The sequence below is a fragment of the Tachysurus vachellii genome, chromosome 3 (genome assembly GCF_030014155.1).
Source record: "Tachysurus vachellii isolate PV-2020 chromosome 3, HZAU_Pvac_v1, whole genome shotgun sequence".
Lineage (NCBI taxonomy): Eukaryota > Metazoa > Chordata > Actinopteri > Siluriformes > Bagridae > Tachysurus > Tachysurus vachellii.
In genome coordinates this window covers 10,116,102-10,141,621 of record NC_083462.1, presented here as the reverse complement: position 1 = coordinate 10,141,621, position 25,520 = coordinate 10,116,102, and the positions used below count along the sequence as shown (strand labels likewise).

Sequence of the window (25,520 nt, the reverse complement as noted above, 5' to 3'; positions counted from 1 at the left end):
TTATCGATCGCCACAGCGCAGACATGTTGTTGCTAAGCATCTGCCCTTCTTGTTGCCGTACGAGCTCATCAGATTCTACGCTCTTTAATCACTTTAATTTTGCAAGTTCTTGAAACTAAAACAAATGAAAGGGAATTGATGTGGTAGGGAATTTCTTTCGGACCACTTCAGTGTTAATCACAGCGTTAGTGTTTTTGCTACCTTAAGGGTTGCTCTTGACAATCTTAGACATTTCTGTATTTCTGATTTCTACAAAAAAAAAAGTGGAAAAAAAAAGAACAATAACAGTAAAAAACTCCTGTAAGAAACAAAGAACACATATCACTTTTTTTGAGTTACTATATAATTATTGAATTTGTTTCATAAATACAGTATTTTTATATTATTTTGGTCATCAGAATTAAAAAAAGATTTTCCACATAAAATTTTTTTTTTTTTTTTTTTTTTTTTTTTTTACTCTTTTACAGTTTACTTTTTTCTTCACTGTACTTGTGAACAAGTGGTTAAAAGAAAAAAAGAAAAAAAAATCTGGATGAGATTAAAATTATATTCTCTCTTTTATTTCATTTATTTATTTTTTTTAACAAACTTGGATATACACGTATTTCTACACAGATGTCACTTTGCTATAAAAAATGCAGAAGTTTGACTCTGCTTCCTGTTATATTTAGTCTTGTACTGTGTCTCAGTGGCCTTCAACTTCTTAGATAGATATTAAATACTTCCTGCTTTCTTATATTCTCATGAAATTCTCGTTATTTTGCGTGAATCTTGAAATGAATTTTGGTTCTCCACAAACTGTATAGAAGCTAGCATCTCTTCTACACCAATGCCTTTTTTCAAGCACTTGGACTCTGTGTTATGAATGAATCATGGTCTTGTGATGAAAGATCTGACTGCATATAAAATACAACCCTGTAGAAACTCACTGATCCTGTGCTCACTGTTGTTCTCTGGATGCTTCAAAAAAACGACCGTCTCCTGACCAACTAATCCAATCCGAATAGGGCTAAAGTTCTTTTCTAATGTTCTGACTTTAAAATCTTGATAGGATTTAGAAGAATTTATATATGGAAATATTAAATGAGGGGGGGCACGGTGGCTTAGTGGTTAGCACGTTCGCCTCACACCTCCAGGGTTGGGGGTTCGATTCCCGCCACCGCCTTGTGTGTGTGGAGTTTGCATGTTCTCCCCGTGCCTCGGGGGTTTCCTCCGGGTACTCCGGTTTCCTCCCCCGGTCCAAAGACATGCATGGTAGGTTGATTGGCATCTCTGGAAAAATTGAATGAGAATTGAGTGAATGAGAGTGTGTGTCTGCTCTGTGATGGGTTGGCACTCCGTCCAGGGTGTATCCTGCCTTGATGCCCGATGACGCCTGAGGTAGTTCGGATAAGCAGAAGAAGATGAATGAATGAATGAAGCTGTAAGGATTCAGAGGAAAGGATGCAGGTAGATGAGGTTAGTTTAATAGAAACATGGTGAGGGGTTTGTTAGCATTTCTAAACTGGCAGGCAAACTATAAACAGAAGTGGACAGAGGCAAAAGAGGAAACAATGCAAAATCTGAATCAACAAGGGGGGGGGGGGGGGGTCGTGTTGGATATTTCGCAATGAACAGAAGACACACAAGGGTTTAAATAAGCAAACTAAGGGGTAAACTCAAGACCGGTGCAGGTGATACGGACACATAAAGGAACTAAACCATGACAATACAGTTGTGGAGACAGGGCATGAAACAAAACGTGTGCTGATGTACACAAAAGACAGAACAATGGATATAAGGAAGTGAGCGCTGTAGTGCTGCGGGCTGCTGCGTGTGCTGTGCAGCTCGGCTTACGGTGCTCTGTGTGAGCAGGGATTTGTCAAACTGCACTATCAATAATAATAATAATAATAATAATAATAATAATAATAATAATAATAATAATAATAATAATAATACACTGTAGTATTCATATGATTATGGTGATATGACACATACATGACACTAGATTTCTGCTAGATTTTCCAGCTCTAATTATGGACAGCTTCTCGCACTCAATGCTTTTTCGTTGCTACTGATCTGCGTCCTGTCCCTCCAGGCTGTTTTCCTTCTGCTATATGATAACTGCAGTTGTTCTCTCTGTCTTCTTGTCTATCATGCCACCATGCAATGAAATGATCCCTAATAAAGCGCAAACTGACAAGTTCAGCCTCCTTGAAGCCTTTGCATGGTCCCAGGCTCTGTACTGTATCTTCAAGCCTTTTGCTAATCTAAAACAGTGTGCTCTGTGCTGCTGATAAAAAAGATGAGATGGCAGGGAGCTGGATTTTTTTTCTCTCTCATTGAGTAAGAAATAAGAAAAAAAAGAAAAAAATCTGTGTGCTTGCATTATTGATGCATCGCAAAACTGAATACCAGCATATCTATGCTTTTAGCTTACTTTGCGTATGTGTGTGTGTGTGTGTGTGTGTGTGTGTGTGTTTCTGTTATTGCTTGGACTAGTTTTCATGTTCATGAATGTTTCCTAAACTTATGCTAGTGTTATTTCACTAGTTCTTTAATTAATCTTTGATCCCTCGTGCTGAGGAGGGAGACGATCGAGGTGTCAGAGACGTCGGTCATTACTCTGTTTGTTTGTGTGTGTTGTGTGTGATTGTCAGATGTGAGAAATCTTACCATGAGATCTAAGACCTGTTGCGATGAGGTTATGATAGCTTTACGCATAACATGTCATTTGCTCAGAACTTTCACTTTCCTGCTGACCTCCAGGAAACCTCACTCAAGTAAAAAATACCCTGAATTTAGTACAACATGCCAAAGGCAGGACAAAATAGTGCATTCACACACTTGTGTTCACTCAAACTTTTTTCTTGGCTGAACATGTGGTGTGTTTTTTTTTTTTTTCCCTCTTCTGCACTCGTTCAGTTTTGAAAGCAGCATGTGTTTATGCCACGTATATCAATCCTAATAACCCCGTGGTGAAAATCATTTCTCATCAGAGCCTATGCTCGGGAATGTTCTTTATGCGTCTCTGAACTGTTTCAATTTGAGCAAAAACATGACAAAAAATATCATGCTAAACCAATTTACAACTCGCAGAGCTGTGGAGAGAGGCACGTTGCCATGGTTACTTCTCCTTGGATATTTTTTTTAAGTAAACAGTATCTGGGAAGTGAACATGCTTTCATGTTCCAACCGGTTTGATCTCTGTTTTGCACAGAAATCATGCAGCTTATTTTTTTGTCTTTTTCAAAGCGTTTGTTTCGATGCTGCAGGACAGACGACGTCGTCTCGAGTACGAATTAAAGTCCGAGACGGAATTTACATGGTGTGTTATTGACCTTTGCTCTGTCACTGAAGTTCATAAGAAATGCTGAGATGGATTAACTGACCACCAATACATCACACTTCCTGCTAGGGTCGATCGATTATTTATTACACTTCCTGCATCAGCATACAGATCATGTATTAAGAGCGAGTGTAATTTCCTGATTCCAGTGGGCATCTGGGAAAACTTTCTACATGAATAAGGAGTGTTTTCAACTATAGGAAGTTCTGAAAAAGCTTGTTCAGATACTATCAGGAAAACTTGCTGCCCTGTTCAGGGTAATGTTATCGAAATTCTCTAATCAATACTGACCAATAGTGAGTTTCTGTGAGTTTCTTGTGTGGTGTAAAGATGAATCTACCATATTAGGCTAATATGTGTTTCATAGTTTAATCAACAATTTGAGCACAGCAAGGCTCCAGGTTGTTGATTGAGTAGAGGACTGCGGTTCAAACCCCAGCACTCCCAATCTGCCACTGTTGGGCCCTTGAGCAAGGTTCTTAACCCTTTCTCCTCCAGGGGTGATGTATCATGGCTGACCCTGTGCTCTGACCGCAACCTCTAAGGTTGGGATATGTGAAGAAAGAATTTCACTGTGCTGTAATTTATATGTGACAAAATAAAGGCTATTTTATTCTATTTGCCTATGAAGGAAAGTAGAATTATCTAGCAAGAAGTCCCTCTACAGCTTGATTGTTATGGCCAAAATGCTTGTTTATCCTACAGTTTTTTCAAAGTGTAGTTTGCAGGGATTTTGTGTGTGTTTGTGTGTAAATGACCTGAACTGGAGAAATTGTCTATATTTATCGAAGGCCAGGCATCATATATCATGCTGGATACAAACAAATTTATGTGTAAATTGTTCACATAGGCGTTTGTTATTGCTGAAAAACTGTGTACATTTACTCATTAGCAGACTAACTAATATAAACCTAGACTGATCAGTTCTGATTCTTATCATTTGTGATAAGTTACTGCATTTGTAAATATAGATAACCACGTATAAGCGTAAATGACATGAAAGACGTGACCTCCATAAAAAATAATAGTTAAATAGTTTTTTTCATTTATTACTATGTTGGCACATAATGCTTTTAGGTGTTTTAGAAACGAGTGTGATTTATTTATCTTTAACCCCAGGGGATGAAAGCTGGCTTATAAATCGAGTCCATTTGCCACAGCATTGGTCAATTCCCTTTTCCCGGTGAGAGAGAAACTCTGTTGATTAACAGTACGAGCTTTTTTTTAATTCAGTTTATGTGTCAGTCCATTTTTTTAACCTTTCTTATATATACTGTAGGATTTTCAAACAGAAACTAATCCTATAAGGTTCCCTACTAGAATGATCTCATAGGACAAAATATAAATATCCTATAGAATGACATATACAGGATTTTTAATAGTTTTAATTTGGGTTATTATTTCAGGTCTATATGTCTATAAACATAAAGGTGCACTTTCACATTGTAATAGTTTCTATTTAACAACTGTCACTTTTTTTTGACTGTGTATTGCAATTTGATCAAGCGTAGAGGTTGTACAAAGAACTTGCGTATATCGCAGACTGGTCAACTTTCAATAACAACATAAACAACATGATGGGTGCAGCAGTACCACTGTTGTCTTATTATAAAAACGAATAAAACACGAATTGTCTTATACGAAAAACAAACAAGAAACCACCAATTACTTATGCTCTGTTTTGAAATAGCTCACTACCAAACATTTTTTTGCAATTTTGTCATATGCATTATTTTTAACATGGCATTAGCATTAAAAACTCTTTTTTTTTTTTTTTTTGTTAAACTCCAGAAGCATGCTCTGACATTGTGAATAAAAAACACTCAGTGTTCCAAGAAATTTCTAATGATCGAAAAATATCCTACAAAACAAACTGAAATTCCAGGATTTTTTGAACAGGGCTGTGCTGGATAGAAGATACTGAATTTACCTCTGTAATTTATTCCCATATTTTGGCATTTTTTAGTGCAGTGGCTCTGCTGGGTATGCTGCTAAATAATATATGGTTTTTATTTTCCTAGATGTAAGTCAGAAATGCTTTATCTTCTGCCTCAGAGAAATTTGTCTTTTTATTTTTTCTCGCTTTCTTTACATTACTGTAGCTCTTTCTGTAGTTTTGTGGATATCACCTAATACAGCTCAGCTGTGGGGTATGTGTACTCAGTAATTAGCAGGTAATTAGCATTTATCAACACACAGCTAGGAAGAAAATTTGTGTCGAAAATCCAGTATAAAATTTTAGGTCAGTTTGATTATGCTAAACATTTAAATGCAATTTTACTCAAAAATTGTTAAATGAAGCCCACTATCTTAAGAGAGAGTGGTAAATAAAAACATTTTGTTTCAAATGTATTGGTTCAAATTTTTAGCTGTGTTCAGTTGCAGCAACATCTGACGTGTTTTCCCAGTCCGCCATGGTTGTTTTTTTTTTTTTTTTTAAAAAGAGTAGACTATCCAATGAAAAACAAGCTAATTTCCTAATAGGAGAATAAGTAAGTAAATAAATAAATAAATAAATAAATAAATAAATATCAGAATCAGAATGTGCTTTATTGCCAAGTATGCTCAGAGGTGTTCGTCTACTGATTGGAAGGTCATTGGCTCGAATCCCAGGTCCACTAAGTTGCCACTGCAGGGCCCCTGAGCAAGGCCCTTAACCCTTAATTGTTCAGTTGTGTAAGAAAATTAAATAAAAAATATGTCACTCTGGATAAGAGTGGCTGGTAAATGTAAATGAATATTTATGATGCTGGGGAAAGAGACAGAACAGGGTAAAGAATATACATAGATGTAACTTCAGAATCATTGTTCAACAGGTGATGGACTGGGGGAAGAAACTGTTCTTGGGCGTGGATGTCCTGTTGCTTATTGTACTGTAGTGCCACCCAAACTATACGTTTCTTGGAGGATGGACAGGGTTTATGGTATAATTCTTCATAAATGTAAAGTTTTATTACATCAACATTTCAAATGAGCCAATTTTCATTGATTCTTTTCATCTGCTGATGAGAATTAGTAACCTTCCGGCTTGTAGTTCCTCCTGTCTTTCATGCTGCTGCAGTTTGCTCCATGTGTCTCTTGTCTCTGAAAAATTAAACTCCATTCACTTTGCTTTGCTGCTTATTAACCACCTGCAGGGTGAATGAATAAATCAATAGCCGAAGCTTGGTAAGCCTAATGGGGAGAGTAAGCGTGTCAATGGAAGAGCTAGGTGGGCCTCAAAGGTAGAGGTAAAATAGCCTTCAACTACACTTGTGCTCTGAAATGTAATACAGTTGTTCGGTGACCTTGCAGCACTGGAAATGAACCTTTTTTAGCTTTCTCTAAGGGACAGCCTTAGATATTTTAGAACATGGTTTGGTCAGACATTGCCCGGGGCAGAGCAATAGTCTTAATCCCTAATTCCTAATCCCAGTCAACAGCAGCACAAAGGGCGAGTGATAATATTGATGAGCAGGAGGATGCAGGTTCAGGTTTGTCTCGCACAGGGTGTCCTGGTTTGTGGGGTGGAACCTTCTCTTTTCTCTCTTGGTTTTGTTGACTGCCTTGTGCTTAGGGGTTTATACCCAGACTAATAAAGTGGGTCAGGGTTTGGTGGTTTAGACACTCTGTGCTGACCCAGAATGAAATGTTCATCCGGACAAATCTGGTGAGCCCAAATCGTGACCTTTAGCCCTAATTTCAGTAAGCTTTATGAAATTAAATATATTATATCAGGTAATTAATTTATTCATTGGGTAATCAGTTTTGATACAAATTTCCAAGCTGCCATGCATACAATACAATCTGGTAAAGTACAGCTTTGAGAGAATACCAGAAACGAACTATGGGTCATCCAATATAGATGTTTATTAGATAAATTATTCTCATCTGTGTTGTTTAGTTAAGATGAAGTAAAAATAGCATGCTGTAATTGAATGGTGGGGGTAACACTAATTTGCTCTTAAGTATTTAATTAGTGGTTGCTTGGAAAGGATACTCGATCACACCACTGTGGGTCTGATTAATGACAGCCAATGCAGGCTAGTAATATTAAACTCTGTCTAACTCGACAGCGAATATTAACTGAACCTGCCAATAACTGGGGCTGTTTGCTGTAATCAAAGCTACAGAAAGACACAAGCACACACATATAATCATGTGTGTTGAACTGAATCGCAGCATCTTTTCTTTATCATACTGTATGTAATAGCGTGCGTACACCTTTTTAAGCACACAGATTAAGGGCATAATGCTGTATTTAGTAGGCAGCTACCAGGTGTAAGATGTCTCTGAAGGAAGAAAGCCCGAGCTATAATGCTAAGTTTTATATTTTAAATTTACAGGTTCTGGTTTGTCTAAACGTTTATGTTTTGGGATTATTAATAATAGATAAGGGCAGGCTTTTGTTTTGTGCATAATGTAATGATCATGAAAACACAACAACAAAAAAGGGCAGCATTTAACTGTATACAACACTATAGTAAGTTTCAGTTCTTGTTCTTCAGGAGTGAATTGTTTGGAGCACAGGAAATGATTTGGTTCACTCTAGGTTTGCATCCTTGTTTAATAAAAGTATTGGTCCAACTATGAATCGGTCCAACTATGTCTGCACATTGAATTTTAGTCTCTAATTATAAAGATTCCTATGGATTTGGTCAATATACAGTACAATTCTGAAAGTCTTGTTTAGAAAATGGAGCTCTATTGAAGCACCAAATAAGATACTCATGCTTTATATATAGTTTTATGCTATATATTTATTTATATACACACAGTACAAAACATCACAGTTCAATTATCCTAATCATGTGTATTAACAGAAGAGAGTTAAATCTTTCTTCGCATATCCCAGCTTTAGGTTGGAGCGCAGGGTCAGCCATGATACAGCGACCCAGAACAGAGAGGGTTAAAGACCTTACTCAAGGGTCCAAAAGTGACAGCACTGGGGTTTGAACTGCGATCTTCCGATCAGCAACCTGGAGCACTGGAGCTACCACTGAATATGAATTCTGACTAGGGTGTTGCACACATGCAAGTTTCCTAAAATGCATCCGTATCGCTGCTAAATTATACATTACAAATAATTAGTAGATTAAACAATTTAGTAGATTAATTTATTCTCACTACCATATGAATACAGCCAGCTGTTGGTGCTGCAACCTTGTCCTCTTAATGCTATTTAATGAAAAGGCTTTACGTTGTATATCTGCATATAATGTAATGCTAGTAACGGTTATTAAGAAAGTAGGTTCACATGATTCACATTTGCCTTGCACCTCTGGGGATGGGGTTAGTGTTTGCGTGTTCTCCTTGTGCATTTATTTGGATAATTTGGTTTCCTTTCACAGTACAAAGACATGTAAGGTAGGCTGACTGGCAGATTGACTGACGGAAGTCTCCTGCCATGTCGCTTGAGTGTCCTGGGTCTGACCCTGAACCAGGAAGGGGAAAAGCAAAAAAAAAAAAAAAAAATGATTTCAGCAAATTAGCTGAAATAAAATCAGTCTTATGTACAGTATTACATAATGAATATGTAATTTACAATAAATACGTATTTAATTTCACATTTTTCCTCGAGTAACATACCATGTGAGGAGAAGATGGAAGGAGAAAAGAAGGCAGCCAAGATCAGCCTCTTGCTGGTCCACTATGAACATCTGATCAAAACCCACTTTTACACAAGAGTCTGATGGTCCAGCAAAAGCTTGTTTGCTGGGATGTTCCTTAGATTGGCAAAAACTGAAAATGACACTAATAACTTTTAAATACTGGGTTTTAAACCAAAGAGATCATAAAACACATTTTATCCAAATGACATAACTGCATAATAAGGGGTAAATGGGAACTAAAAAGTAACTACTCCATCTGTTCATTTATCCCTCACACGTCATTATGGACATGTACATGCGCTTTATTAAGCACCCTGCAAATCCTGTTTGCAGCCTCATGCAGGCCTCTTGACATGGCTCTCGAAATCAATGTGTCTGTCCTTAACCTGACTTAGTTCTGTTCAGCTTGTGTGTTTGAAGGGTCATTAGAGGTTTACGTAAGCCGGGTTGAGAGCCACTGCTGACTCTTTGATCTTTCAGAAGAGCTCCTCGTTTTGGCCTTTGTCGCCCTACATTCCATCCATTACTTTGAGAGACCGAGTGCTGTTTTAGCTCCAGGAGTGGACTTCAAAGGATGATGTAACAAGTGGGGGTGTGGCTTAGCAGGCTTCAGTGGGAGGGATCTAATTGGAGGGCAAGATAGAGGGATAATGATTAACGTTTTCTAATGTATATTAGTACAGTCTACCCTTTTCTTGGTGTATGTGTGAGGCAGAAGGTGCTGTAACCTGAAAAGTAAGCTTCATTTGTGTTAGGTTACATTCCACTGTTGGTGGACAGTAGTATAAAGTGTAGCCTTCTGCCGGCTCTGCTGGATTCTCTGAAAAAATATATATAAGCACCTCTAGTTTATAGCCCATTTATAAATCTAAAATCTCTATAAATCTTATCATTTTCAAATAATTAAATAGGATGGCTGTACCTCAAAAATCGGAGGTCATAAATTCCACAGATTTCTCAAATTCCACAGATTTCTAAACCTAATATAAGGTTTAGTATACTGTATACTCTTGATATTCTTATCAATTGTTCACTTTTCTGGCACCAAGCTTCGTAATGTTGAGGTTTGCAATCTGATTGTCTCTTTGTACAGTATGTAGCATGCATCTTTGAACACTACAGTTTAACAATATAAGTTTACTGGAGCAAAATATAGTCAATTAGTTGAAAAAAAAAAAACATTCACTGATTAAAAAGAAGAACAGCTTTTATATCACAGATGTGATCAAGCAAATGGGTGAAATTATATATTTATATTTTCAATTAAATTAGAAATTAACTGATGTTCCATCAGCAAATTCCACTTGTCCCAGCACAAATAAGGAACTGGATGGTATTATCATAGACATTATACTACTCTAATGAAATATATGGACATTAAAGTGACAGAAAATGTGACATAAACATAAAGCTTGATAATCATTAATATACAAGCAAATAAATAAGGGGATGTGGTGGTTTAGTGGTTAGCATGTTCACTTTGCATGCTGCCCCGTGCTTCAGGGGTTTCCTCTTGGTACCCCATGGCTCCTGTTTCAGTTGTAGGCCCTACAATAAATTGGCACCCTGTCTGTGGTGTCCATTGCTTTGTGCCTTGAGCCCTTGGGATAGACTTTAGGTTTCCTGCTACCCCATGCACATTGAATAAATAAATAAATGAATAAATAAATAAATAAATGTCATTATTATATGTGTATTTTTTCATGTGACAGAGCAGCCAGTGGATGTGCCCTTATTATGCTCTCACTTTATCACATATGGAAGTTACAAAGCGCTTGTTAACCTAAAAATGTTGGTAAGGTATTGTACAAAGCCACCAGGAGGTTTGACTCTGTGATGCTGCTTGCCCAAGACTCCTTGACATCAGAGCCCTGTGTCTCCTTTATAATTTGTCACTTTCACAACTTTTAAGAGTCTTCATAGCACCTACCTGACACCATTCATTCCTTTCCTTATTAAAACTTGTCACCGCACCTTCACCTCCAGCTCCATAAGTGGATCCTCCAGTTTAATGGGCAGCAATAGAAAATAATCAGACACGGAGGTCTTGTAATATTGACTAAAATTTACCTGACCAGTCATTTTTGACAGCTTTACTTAACCTTCTTATTCCTTTTGTAAAGTCTTCTAAGCTGTGACATGAATATTATTCTTAAAATTAGTTTTGATTATAAACAGAAGAATATAAGTTTTAATCTGTGAACAGAATATTATTATTTAAAAACGGAAATTAGGGCTTAACGATCTCACAGATCAGGGGTGATTGCTATGAATCAGCTCTCATGTACTTTAAAGAATTTTCTCCGTCTCTGCTCAAGTTTTGATTAGAGATCCATTTCGAGGCTATGTGTAGAAATGTTCATTATTAATTAAGGATCTCTTGCTCTGCGCTTGACTATTTCCTTCCAGATGATGTACTGTAATGACATCATACAGACATGACAAATAAATATGTTAAAATGCTATGCTAGATCTCCTAATAGCCCAAACATCTTTGAAGTATTGTTTTGTATGATTAATATATTGCTGTTTATTTTTATGGATAAAATGCAGAATTTAAAACAATGAATAGAATTTATTTCTAGCGTGGATGCTTGTAGGTCCTTATTTCACTAAATATTCTATTATCTTCTACTAAATATTCATATTCATACAAGTATTAACCTCCTAGTGGAGGCAAACAGGATTTGCACTAAAATTTTAGATAATTCCTGCACAATTTATGATGGTCTCTATGTAAAGATGGTAATTTAAAATGAAAACTTTAACAAAAGCTTAAAATATGTATTAGTAGTTATGTAGAAGACTCTCGTTGTCTCTCTTTACTTTACTTTCTGGTTACCAAATGCGATTATTTTATTTCCTGCATACAGTTAATCTAGGAGACAAAAATAAAGGATTTTACTGTAATATGTATAAAGAGCTATTAATTCGGTTATTCCTATCCTTCCTGGCAGTTTAAACCAATCTGATCAAACAAAGGTCTTTCCATCCCCAGAGCTGCCACTTGCTCAATGTTTTTGTTTTTCGCACCATTCTGTGTGAACTCTAGAATCTGAAAACCTGTGTGTGAAAATCAGCCCAACTGTCACCAACAACCATGTCTCGGATAAAGTCCCTAAACTCACACACATTTTTATGTGGAACTGAGGCTCTTGTATCTGTAATGTTGTATGCATTGTGCTGCTTCCTCATGACTGGCTGATTGGATAACGCCACAGATGAGCAGGTTCACAGGCGTAACTATTAAAGTTGATACAAGTTTAAGTGTATATACCATTATATAATGTACACAACACATATAAAAAATCTAATATATTGCAAATATTTCCAGTCTTAACAGGCTTACTTTACTTTGGCATTCAGCCATGGTGTTTGGCTTCTAGCTGATAAACAAACACTTTACAGCATTATTACACATTTTAGTGTCAGAAAAGTGTCCTTTAGCATCAGAAGCAAAAAGCTCAGGCACGAGTAAAAAAAAAGAAAAAAAAGAAAAATGCTGTATCTGCAATTTGGAAATTGCATCAGACAGGTCTGGAGCGGCCACAAAAAGGTATTTTTACTTTGTTTTATTATATTTTTGTCACATACCAGTGTACTAAATTCTGCACACAATGCAATTTAATGTAGCCGATATACTCAATCAAAGTAGTCTAACGTGGTTTAATGGCTGCCCATGTCCTCATCGGTTAATGGTCACTTCAAAATGTTCTAATTGAAAGCATTTACTGTACCTCAGAAACAAGTGATGTATAAAAAGGCATATAAAATTCAGACCCTGGAATAAGCACCATCTTAGAAAATCATACACTTGTCAAAATCATAATTGCTGACAAAGTTGAAAATATATATTTTTTTTTTTGGCTCTGTCGGAAAAATCGATTCGTTTATATATATATACCCAATGATTTATTTATTGGAACCACAGCTCTGTTGAATTTGTGATTGTGATTGATCAGATGGTGTTGATTAATGCTCTGTAACAGTGTGGCTTTGCAAGCGGTGTTAGCTGGAAATGAACTCACTGGGTTATTTAAATATGCTTCTTCTGATTGTTTCTATAGTAACAACTCATTCAAAGACTTCAGTTTAAGGCTAATAATAAATGGATAAAAACTGTGTTCAAATATAACAACACCAATCTTTGGCGGTTTGAGTCCTGCCTTGAACCTGTGTCTGAGTGGAGTTTTAGAGTTTGCATGTTCTCCTCATTCTTCAGTTGTTTCTTCTAGGATTTCAGGTTTCTTCACCTAATCCAAAGACTGTAGGCTGATTAGCTTCTCTAAATTGTCCGTAGTGTGTGAATGGATGTGTGAGCCTTGTGATGGGTTTGTACCCTGCCCGGGGTGTCTCCAATGTTCCCCGAGACCCTGCGTAGGATAAGCGTGGTCTTCAAGACGGAGAGAAAGAGAAATACACGAGAAGAGAATGACTGTTTAAAGAACAACTGATTATAGTTACTATGGTGTAAGTGTTTAGATGAACAAACTTATTTTGGGGCGATTCAGCACGTGTTGCGCAACATGCTGTGGTATAAAAGAAATAACACACTTAAGGAGGTGCTGTTTAGTGGTGTGTATCACAGTGCAATTTTGTGGATTAGTTGCTTCAAATAGCATTTCACATCCATTACATACAATGTTCGGTGCCTTAAACATGAATTTCAATGGAACATATTATGGAAAATAATATTATTGCATCAAATAGCAACAAACTGTGATGATATCATGCCAGAATTACAGACACCAAACTACAGCCTCGTATGGAACCACTCAAGCAATGCTTAATTAGGTAGTTAACCGATATTCGAATACCAAGATACATGCACTTAACTCAGCCTGATGCCATCAATCTTCACCAAAACCCCTGGACCACTGTCTGCAGAACAAAATCAATGATCCCCATCATATTTTACAGTGTGCATGGGTGTTTTGCCACTATTTTCCGCTCTTTGATTTTTCACATGATGATGGATGGCAAAGGATTTTACATGATTCCACCTCATATTTGATCAGTGAGAAGGTTTCTAGAGATCAGTGAGAAGGTTTCTAGAGAAAAAAAAACCAAAAAAAAACACTGGAACAGAAAGTATTGTGGAAAGAATAACTACATTAATGTTAAAGGCCCAGAAGTCTGTTTGAAGTAAGTATTGCATAATATTTTGACCCAATGTGCTGGTGTTGCAAGTTAAATTTTCATATGAAAAACAAAATTCAAGTTTTTATTACAGTAACCTCTCTTAAGAGCTTCCACAAGCTAATTATATTTGCTAATAAAAGATATTTGCTAATTGCAGCCCACATGATGAATACATTGGATTTTTAATATTACGACCATACTACAATTCATTCATTCATCTTCTACCGCTTATCCGAACTACCTCGGGTCACGGGGAGCCTGTGCCTATCTCAGGCCTCACTGGGCATCAAGGCAGGATACACACTGGACAGAGTGCCAACCCATCACAGGGCACACACACACACTCTCATTCACTCACACAATCACACACTAGGGACAATTTTCCAGAGATGCCAATCAACCTACCATGCATGTCTTTGGACTGGGGGAGGAAACCGGAGTCCCCGGAGGAAACCCCCGAGGCACAGGGAGAACATGCAAACTCCACACACACAAGGTGGAGGCGAGAATCGAACCCCGACCCTGGAGGTGTGAGGCAAACGTGCTAACCACTAAGCCACCGTGCCCCCCCCATAATACATTGCTCTCTTATTTTTTTTTTCTGTGTAACTTTGGAATCTGAATCTAAATGGCAAATTTGCCAAGTCCTTAATGCATCTGTGCGTGCGTGTGATCTCTGACGAATCACAAAAAGGCGTCTAGCCTGCTTGCAAACAGAAAGAGCAACGGCTACGGGCTGATGTAGCAAGCTGCAGAGGAGGAGTTGTAGAACAAGAGAGGAAGGAAGGAGACAGCAGCAATCACAGCATGTGTATGATTGAGAGGGAGAAAAAGAAAAGAGGGAGGTGTAGCAGAATGACAAACAAGCTTGAGGGAAGCAAAAAAAAAAAAAAAATCAGAGTCATGCACGTCCATCTATTGATTCAGAGAGGGATGCACGGAAACCCAGGGAGGGTGAAAAATTGCATGAGCTGTCAGGGAGATGGAGAGAAATTGAAGTATGTAGTGGTGGAGCTGACACGTTGGCTTTTTGCCTGCTAATACAGCTTAGTGGCCATATGTAATTAAGCAGGAGAAAAAGTGTGCATCAGGAGTAAATGAAGAGGTGAAGCTGAGGCATATAGTAGGAGCTGAATTAAGAGTCAAATGCAGCCAGGGATAAATGAATGAATGGAGAGAGGGATGTAGTCAGGAATAGAGAATGAAAGAGAGAAAGAGAGAGAGAGAGACAGAGTGGGGAGGAAGGCCGACTGATTTACAGAGTAACTCTCTCTTAACACTGTCGGAGCACTTAAAGTGGTCGGATTTGTGCCATCCATCTGTCTCCACACTACACACCTCTCTCTGTCCATGTTTATCCTTGCTCTTCTCGCTTCCTCACAGACTAATATCTTCACTCTCATCTGTCTTTACCGTGAGGCTGTTTACTTATGAACTTGATATTAAACAAAACAGTTTGCTCAGGCGTGCCAGAGCACAGATTAGAGAGGATTACCAGGATAAATCTCTTAATGAATCAGATACGCAAATAACAAGTTTTCCTTCTTAACAGTTAACTTTTTGTGCCTTATGTGCTTCCAGTCTATTTATTACATGATTAGTGTCTTTATTCACCCTTCACACATCAATTATATTAATACAAAACTGTATTCTATTTATTATAACAATTATTTTTAATCATATTAATTATTAATAATTTAAATGGTTAAGATTGTAAAAGCATGATTTTAGCAAATCATTGTTGTATAATGGAAAGAAAACCCCAAAAGGTCCATAATATGATAATACAGTCAGTATATTCTATCCCTCATTTTTTTTCAGGATTACCTTACAAGAGTAAAGTACCTGCATATATTTTAAAACGTGTTATTTATCAATTTATTTTGACTGATGTTTTATTTGTCTTGTTTTTCCACAGGACAAATGACATAGGATGAACACTGCTGCCCAGCTGTGTCTGCGTTTGCTGTCGTCCCTTCTCGCCCTGGCCTGGGTGGCAGTGCCGCTGTGCCAGGCTTCCCCCTGCTCCTCCCTTGTGGCAGGGGTGCTGTACGGCTCCTTCTCCCTCAGGGACCTTTTCCCTGGCCCACACGGCCTAAGAACTGGCTGCTCGTGGACAGTGGAGAACCCTGATCCGACCAAGTACACCCTCTACTTTCGTTTCAACCGCCATGCCGGTTTTTGTCTAGCTTTCTCACCGCTAGTGTTGCCCCTGGACCACTATCTCGCCAACCAGACGTGTGGACAGGTGCTTCCCGAAACAGAATCTGTAGAGCCTTGCCAGGTGCCTGGTCCTCATGCATTCCTGCAATTTGATAAGAACTTTGTGCAGTTGTGCCTCGCTGTGGAGAACAAACAAGATTCAGATGAAGTGAAGGGACCTCTGTCTGCTGAAACGCTGGACTTCAGACTTGTGGAAGTTCTGCTTATTAACAATGAGAATTCCAGCCAGTTTACGTGTGGCGTGCTGTGCCGATGGTTTGAGGAGTGCCTCCGTTCCGGCTCTGGTAGAGAGAGTGAAGGTTGTGGAATCACCCAGACGGGCTGTGTGTGCCCCAATGCTGGGCCTCCAGTGCCAATACTTCCTGCTACCCCTCACAACCACTCTCTTGACCCCAGTGCCAGTGTGCTGTTGCCACCCACTGATGACTGCTGTGTTACCCAACTGCATGGCAAGAACGGTATCTCCAACATTGCACCCAGAGATGTACATCAAGGTAAGACAAATTTTTTTAATACAAACCACTGGTTGTCACCTCATGTGGAAAGCAGCAGTGTATCAGTAGATACACAGACTATCAGTGAAATATGAGTCTCTTCAAGTCACGACTATGTAGCGCCAGGGCCAGGGCCAGGGCCAGGTTCCTTAGTTCGTTCGTTTGTTCATTTGTTCGTTCATTCTTCCTTTCTTTTTTCTTTCTTTCTTGAGCAGGTAAAAATGCTGTTTTTGGTTATTTATACATTTACACTTTCTTTTAAATAACTGCTTGCTTTAAATACACATATTTGTAATATCAGTAGTAAACAGTAGGCACCCAAATCATGGAATTATGCGTAATCATGTGTAATACCTCAAATGATATTATTGTTATATATGTTAGAAAGATAGAGAGGAGGTAGAAAGGTTTTCATGCATTTTGCTGAAACCCTCTTTGGTTTTGTCCCAGCTCCTCTTTCTGGCCCTGTTGATAATGTGTGTCTTTCATCCATTTAAGCACAGAGAGAGAATGGAGCTTCTGATTGCTCAAGCCAGCATTTCGTTTCATTGAAGTGCGACTGCACCTTTTTCTCTCCATCTCTGCAACAGAGAAGGTTGTGCTTTGCTCTAGGCAGTGTGCCAGATCTGGGCTTTACGCAGTGGGAGTGCTAGTGGCGTGGTCCATGTCTGACATTTGAGAGAAGGCCTGCGGAGACTTCGGGCTGAGTTGACTGATGTTTCCTAACGAGAATCAGATATTTAAATCAGATATCCACGTCTTGCCCTTAATCGGGTCAGCGCCCTCCAGGCCTGTTTTGCTGTTTCTAATCTGCCCTTGTTGCCATGCCGACAGCCACGTTATTGGGTGATCAGCAGCATCAATAAGGACTATTATCAAATTTTCACACAAGAATACACACACAAACAGACACTGCTGATTTCTACTCAGCTTCAATCACTCATGCCAGTTTTCACATCAAGGACCTGAGGCCAAAAATGACAAAAGGAGTGAAACTGTGGAAACTTTTGATGAGTTTAGGGTTTGGAGTGAGCTGATTATTTTGGAGAATGTTTGGGGAAGTTTGCCTGCATTTGCCTGCGATATCTCTTTCTGCTTCTTCAGACAAAATCTTCTCTAATATCTGTGTATTATATATGAACTCTTAGTCACAAAAAGGACTTATGTTTCAATATTTTTTGGGTTTCAGAAGATTCCTGACTCTTTCTTTCAGACACAAGGTGCAAACCCTATTCCCACATCTAGAGCCTACAGAAACCCCCAACCACATGCAAACATTTAAATAACTAATTATTATTTTTCCATTTTGAATATTTCATGTTCACGGCGTGTTTAAGAAATCATCAGAAGCATTCAGATTCACAAACTGCCTAACACGACAAACTGCTGAAGCTCTGAATGCTGTTCCCAAATCCCAAAGGTGGCTGTCTTTGACAAGACGAGATGACTTGACAGACGAGAAAAAAAATACACAAACAATGTAGTTGTTTTTTTAAACCAAATAAAAGGGAAAAGGAAAAAAAACTGTTTTGACAAACAAGCACAAGTTCACAAGCTGCTGCTGTTTACTTCTCATTGCTCTAAAATATACAGCACATGATAATGTATCACATGACAGTTTTGTTATTGAATTTGATAAGTCAATTCTAGTACAGGTAAAATTTGGTAAGCATCTCCGGGGTACATTCTTTGTGGTTCTTTAACCAACAGCTTCTGTGCAGGCGTAACGAACGCTTTGCATAGCTTGTGAATCAGTAGTGAAATGAATCACTGAATCATTCATTGATTTGAAAGAGCAAATGGAAATGAACTTACGTAACGTACATTCATGGGATTTATACTATACTGCAAACTCTACAATTTTACCCCTTCAATTCAGTTGTTTTGTGGATGTTGCATTGTGTACATGACACGAGCGATCATACACACGGCTCACACACTACGGGCAGAGCTGTCTGTCATCTGACTGTCGCTTCATGTTTTTTTTTGCACTAATTTGCATAGAAACAAAAAATTACAAATAGTACAATACATTCTAAAAAATTTGCAGCGAAGATCTTTGTTCTGCGTAGAGAAAAAAAAAAACATAGCTTGCTTATAATTATATCAAGTTTGTTTGTATTTTTTATTTTAACCATGTTTGACATGCTAAATAGGTGTATAAATAATTTATTATAGATATTATTATGCTTACCTTTTATACCAAAACAAATTAGATGTTGCAGATGTTCTTAATACATTTTTGAATGCATTTCTGAATCATTCACATTATATAATAATTTACATCATAAAGTTCATCTTTAATTTTAATTTTGTTCCTAAAAAAGCTTTTTTTTTTTTTTTTCTTAAATTACAAGCTTTTTGCAAAACCTCAATACAGCTTTTACATCTTAACATCAAACACAATGTATTTTTCTGTCAGTTAACATGTGGTGGAAATTCTTTGTAGGCTTTTGTAGTATTGTCTAGTTTGTCTAGATGAATGAACTGTGAAGACATTTTTCTTCTATAAAGATAATTGTTTTCAGAGTCTTTGCTTGTATGCACAAAACTTTTTTTTTTTTTTTTTTTCTTAACAAGCCTGAATGCATCCATGGCATTTACAGCTAAAATGACATTTCAAAATGCAAATTTCTTACTAGTTGGTAAAAACAAAAACAACAACAACAAAATAAACAATCTTACTGTAAAAAAGTATGTGAATTGTACTTAACTTACTCACTCACAATCACAATCTTTGTAAATGACAGCCAAAAAGTGCCTGCTACTATTTTTTTCTTCTTCATAATTCCTGTTTTTTTGTGTATAGACCTTTCTAATATCTGCATTTACACAGCTTTTCCTGGCTAGAGCTTCTCCAGTGAATCTTAATTAATTTGGCCACTCATATCTCTTTAAAGTGGGTGACTCCTCGACTGTAGATGGGTCTAAGAGAGACACTTACATGCAATTATAAACCAAAAAAAAAAAGATTGAGCTCCTGCAGACTGCTTGGTTTGATGCACTTGTGAGCAACTTATAACATTTACACTTCTTCAGACTCTCACTTTCGACAGTACCAGAGGTGGGTAGTAACGAATTACATTTACTTCGTTACATTTACTTGAGTACATTTTTTGGGTAACTTGTACTTTTTGAGTATAATTAAAGATGCGTACTTTTACTCTTACTCAAGTAGATTTTTAGTGGAAAAACGTTACTTTTACTTCGCTACAATCGGCGGCGTTCCTCCGTTACTCAAATGGTAATAAATATGAGATTTAATAAATAATAATTAGTTTATATGACGTCTCGCGAGACGTTGGAGAGGCTGCTTCGCGAGAGTATGCTGCGCATCTCCCGCTGAAGTGTAGCGCGCCTTTAGCTGGAAGATGATGGCTGAAGCAGAGGAAGACGTTTGCGCTTTATCAAAGGTAGATCACCCGTGGCCTCAAATTAATTCTATATTTTTACTCCAAGATACTCCAAAAAATATAAAAAATAATAGCTTTATAATGCGATGCATTCTGTGTGCACCAAAACAAACAGACATCGCAGCTTACAAGAATTCCAGCTCCAACCTAAAAAAAAAACACGTAGCGGTAAGTGTCAAAATTATGCCTATTTGATGGTAATTTGGTAACTATGGGCACTTTGACCTTAACATAATACTACATTTCAGACACTGAGTTTTCCCTCATATATGCTCTCCTGCAATCCTGTGAACCCTACAAACAACACGTTCCTGAACAAACGTTAATTATAAGCGTCTGCATTTTCATATCCATGTTCCACAAAATAAATTGAATTGCATGCTGTAAGACGTTTTGCATTTATACGCAAATCCTGACATCTAAGTTTTTTCCACTAAAGTGTAGAACATATACAAAATAAAAACGGGATTATATTTTGTTTTACTCCTACCCAAAGAATACATGTACTTACTTTTAAAATGTAACAAATGTAAGAATAAAGTAAATTAATCTTAAAAGGAAGCGCAGGTTAGCCCAGCACATCATTCATTTACATCATTAAACCATTAATCACATTATATATATATATACATATATACATATATATATATATATATATATATATATATATATATATATATATATATATATATATATATATATATATATATATGTATATACTTCAACCTGTGTTTTATGTTTTATATTAGCAGAATAAAGAGACTTTTAAGGAGAGGTGTGTGAAAGCTCTCCAAGTAGTTTGAAAATCAGAGCTTTTGCTTCATATCAATCAGATGAGAAGTAACTATTAACTAACTACTTGAGTAGTTTTTTCATCGGATACTTTTTTACTCTTATTCAAGTAACTATTAAGATTGTTACTTTTACTCTTACTTGAGTAAATATTTCCATAAGTACTTTTACTTGGGTACAGATTTTGGATACTCTACCCACCTCTGGACAGTACATTCACAATCAATATAACCTGGTCACTAAATAAATACTGTCCAGCTTGTGCTTGCCAGTTAGACCTTTATTATGTTTATAATAATTGGAGGAGGAACTTAAACGCCTTAATTTGGATTCTTTGGTTATATGCTGAAGGATATGCATGATATTCGATGGCACATAAATTTGTTCATATCTATTCATGAGAATGTTTGGTATAAGTTAGGTATGTGATCACTTTTCCTAAACAAAAGGAAACTGTCTGTCTCTCATCCCGCATTCTATTTCCTGTGTGTGTGTGTGTGTGTGTGTGTGTGTGCGTGTGTAACTATGTGTTTTATTATTTAGTAGATGCAGAGGGTTCACTGACTGTAGTAGTCTTGTTGTCAGTGTATTATAAGCAAGGGATATGTAACCATGATGGATGGAGAGCTGCGCTCAGTTCTGTCTTTCTAAAAGCACATACACAGAAAAAACTAATGGTTCTCTGAATCAAATCCAGCTACTGCCCACTCTTTCAGGCTAACATCAGGGTCATCGCTGATTTCTTGTATATGTTTCCAGCATGATAGTGTTAAGATAAGATCAGCTAGCTTTTTCTCTCTATTTCTCTTCACTTTATTTTCAGTGTGCAGGATGTGTCAGAAATGTCAGTTTCATGGCCATAAAGGATCAGTCAGGCTGTACATAGCTTCTGTGTGTGTGTATGTGTGTGTATGTGTGTGTGTTTGTGTGTGTGCTGCACTGTTTTCATCTCGTGGTGGACTGGTACTGTTTAAAAAAAAAGCCAAGAATTCAGTAAATGCCAATTTGTAGAATTGCTGGAAACTTGCTGCTTGATGGAATTGTTGTTTGAACAATAATGATTAATGCAAGGGCCTGCTGATATAAGTAAATGAGCTCAAGGAAAAAAGAAAGAAAGAAAAACAGTTGAAGTAGAAAAGGACAAGACAATGTTTGTCCGATGTTTTCCAATCTGTCCTGTTTAGGTCCTGACTATAGCCTCAGATTCCCTATTGCTATTGTAGTCCATCCATGTCAACAGTCAATATGTAATGCTTTGAGAGATTCTTTTCTTCTCAACACTACTGAAACATTTGGTTATTTATTTAGGGTAATATAACCTTCTTGGTGGGGCACGGTGGCTTAGTGGTTAGCACGTTCGCCTCACACCTCCAGGGTTTGGGGTTCGATTCCCGCCTCCACTTTGTGTGTGTAGAGTTTGCATGTTCTCCCCGTGGCTCGGGGGTTTCCTCCAGGTACTCCGGTTTCCTCCCCCGGTCCAAAGACATGCATGGTAGGTTGATTGGCATCTCTGGAAAATTGTCCGTAGTGTGTGAGTGCATTAGTGAATGAGAGTGTGTGTGTGCCCTGCGATGGGTTGGCACTCCTTCCAGGGTGTATCCTGCCTTGATGCCCGATGACGCTTGAGTTAGGCACAGGCTCCCCGTGACCTGAGTTAGTCAACCTACCATGCATGTCTTTGGACCGGGGGAGGAAACCGGAGTACCTGGAGGAAACCCCAGAGGCATGGGGAGAACATGCAAACTCCACACACACAAGGCAGAGGCGAGAATTGAACCCTCAACCCTGGAGGTGTGAGGCGAACTTGCTCACCACCAAGACACCGTGCCCCACCAAGAAGGTTATATTACCCTAAATAAATAACCAAACGTTTCAGTAGTGTCGAGAAGAAAAGAATCTCTCAAAGCATTACATATTGACTGTTGACATGGATGGACTACAATAGCAATAGGGAATCTGAGGCTATAGTCCACTAAGCCACCGTGCTCCCTATATATATATATAGGGAGCATATATATAGGGATTGTCTTGCGCTAAATTCCTGTCCTCAGACGAGCACCAGAACTAGCGGGGGTCAAGATTTTTTTTTCTTTGAGTCCAGTGTTTTGAAGACATTTACCTCAGAAGACGTGTTGATTCGTTGTGACTCTTCTTGAGGAGAAATATGCCGCGAAGCTCTCCCGCGGAGTGAGGAAGAGGTGGACAGTTGAAGTGTCCAATGGAGTTAAGAGATTTGCGCTCAAGCTATTTTCAAGACTTTAGGGACTGACCAATAGCATCGATATGTGAAAAAACATGAAATTGACCAAATTTGGACATACAAGGTTTCTGTATATATATATATATATATATATATATATATATATATATATATATTATATATATATTATATATATATATATATATTACCTGGATGAAACTTGGATAAATCACTATGTATTTCATCCTCTAGCTTGTATTTTTACACCCTTCAGACATCACATTGCACAAGCAAACCTAGGTAAGCAAACATCTCACTTATCTAATAATTGTGACTCTTTACTAATGTGACCTACATCAATGAGCCTCGTCTTTGTGAAGGTTTTGTTCTATTATACCGACCCTCTTGAAATGCCATATCTGCAGCCCGCTTTCTTTAATAGCCTGGTATTGTGCTTGCTTCTCTCTCTCATCACATTGGCTTCTCTGACTGTGTTGAGAGACAGGGGTGTAATTCCACCTCATTGTATAGAGTGGAATAATCAGTCATTGACAAATGTGCCCCATCCATGAAAAACATCTCGGAAGCAACATGTCAAGGGAAACAGCATATTCTGCACCACAAAACAGTGGGGTAGACTGGAAAAACAAGAAAAAAACATCCTACAGGAAATAACTAGAATTTACATGTGTTTTATTTTGAGAACTACAGTATATAATTTCTTCTCCTCCTGTGTGTGCACTGACGTTCAGGAGATCTGATATTCTTGGGAGCTCTAATTGCATGTCTGACCCGTACTGTAAGCCTCAGGGACTTTTATGACAGCTGTGTTGTAAATAGTTTTCACCACACCGGCCTGTGAAGATAAGGGGTACACTCAGGAGTACGGTGTACTGTATGTGTTTATCTGTGAATGTCATGTGTATTCCCCAGATCTCTGTAAATATTCACAGACCTTTCTAGAATTTTTTTTGTCTCCTGTCTCTATTTTGGTTGCTGGTTCTGCTCACAAGTGCATTTTCGCTCAGGGGTATACACACCTGACATCTGACACATCTGACATTCAAACACCTGTCTCTGTCAAATCTTGTCAAAGCTTTTAAGATTTGTTTGATTTTTGCATGTACTCTGTGGTTCACATGATGTTTGCTTGCATAAGAATAAAAAACATGGCTGTAAACTTAAAATACAGATTTTCACTTAGAGTTATAAGTATATAATTATCAGTGTCTGTATATGGATTTAAACTTGAAGGATATATCTGATTATTCCTATTCCAAATGTAAACTTATTAAACAGAATAATTTTGCTTCATTTTAGAAGCAAATGCGTAAAAAGCAGCAAAAAATAATGACTGCAATAGATAAAATATTGTGAAAAGTCCAGTAATATTTGTTCTGTCAGCATTGTGACTGTTGACTCTGGCTCTGACAGTTTCTCGATCCCAGGTACATTTTATTCAAATTTATAATTTACCTTATAAATGTCAATGTTGCAACATCTTGGCAGAGGTAGACCACTCACTCATTTTCTACCGCTTTTCCGAACTACCTCGGGTCACGGGATCTCAGGCGTCATCGGGCATCAAGGCAGGATACACCCTGGACGGTGTGCCAACCCATCACAGGGCACACACACACACTCTCAATCGCTCACACAATCACACACTACAGACAATTTTCCAGAGATGCCAATCAACCTACCATGCATGTCTTTGGACCAGGGGAGGAAACCCCCGAGGCACGGGGAGAACATGCAAACTCCGCACACACAAGGCGGAGGCGGGAATAGAACCCCCAAACCTGGAGGTGTGAGGCGAACATGCTAACCACTAAGCCACCGTGCCCCCAGATCTAGACCAGTTTAAAATAAATTAGAAGAATTAGAATCAGAAGAATTCATGTAATCATTTGCCATCATAATTTACACACATATGAGATCTTGTTATCAATCACCATTTTTACCAACAGCAACTACAACAGGTTATGTATGTAACCCGGTTCCCTGAGAAGAGAACAAGATGCACTGTCAAGGCTGATGCTGTGGAAATGCTTCTTTGAGGAAGTTGTGTCTGAAGCTGTGTGTGTACACATGCCAGTTTAATGGCTCAGAAAGAACAGGTGAAAGTCCATATGAGGGCATCTATGTCACATTACTTCAGCTTCTATTTGTCTGAAGGAAGCACAAGTGGATGCCTGGGGTGTGGCAAGCGACATACATAACCTGGTGTAGTTCCCTTTTGAGGGAACTCAATGCTGCATCAAGTCTGATGCTATGGGAACGTTAATACCCACGCCACACACCAGTCGATGACTGTGCCAGAGGCAACAAGAG

At 38.0% G+C, this 25,520-nt stretch overlaps 1 protein-coding gene across 3 annotated transcripts in view; it reads left to right on the top strand.

Annotated features, from left to right (window-relative positions):
• The window catches only part of adgrb2 (adhesion G protein-coupled receptor B2), a 384,210-nt gene that overhangs the window by 66,513 nt on the left and 292,177 nt on the right, over positions 1–25,520 (top strand). For all 3 annotated transcript variants that reach the window (XM_060865674.1, XM_060865676.1, XM_060865673.1), the window contains exon 2: positions 15,983–16,781. In XM_060865674.1, the coding sequence (XP_060721657.1) occupies positions 15,998–16,781 (784 nt within the window). In that variant the 5' untranslated portion in view covers positions 15,983–15,997. The remainder of the gene's footprint in view (positions 1–15,982; positions 16,782–25,520) is intronic.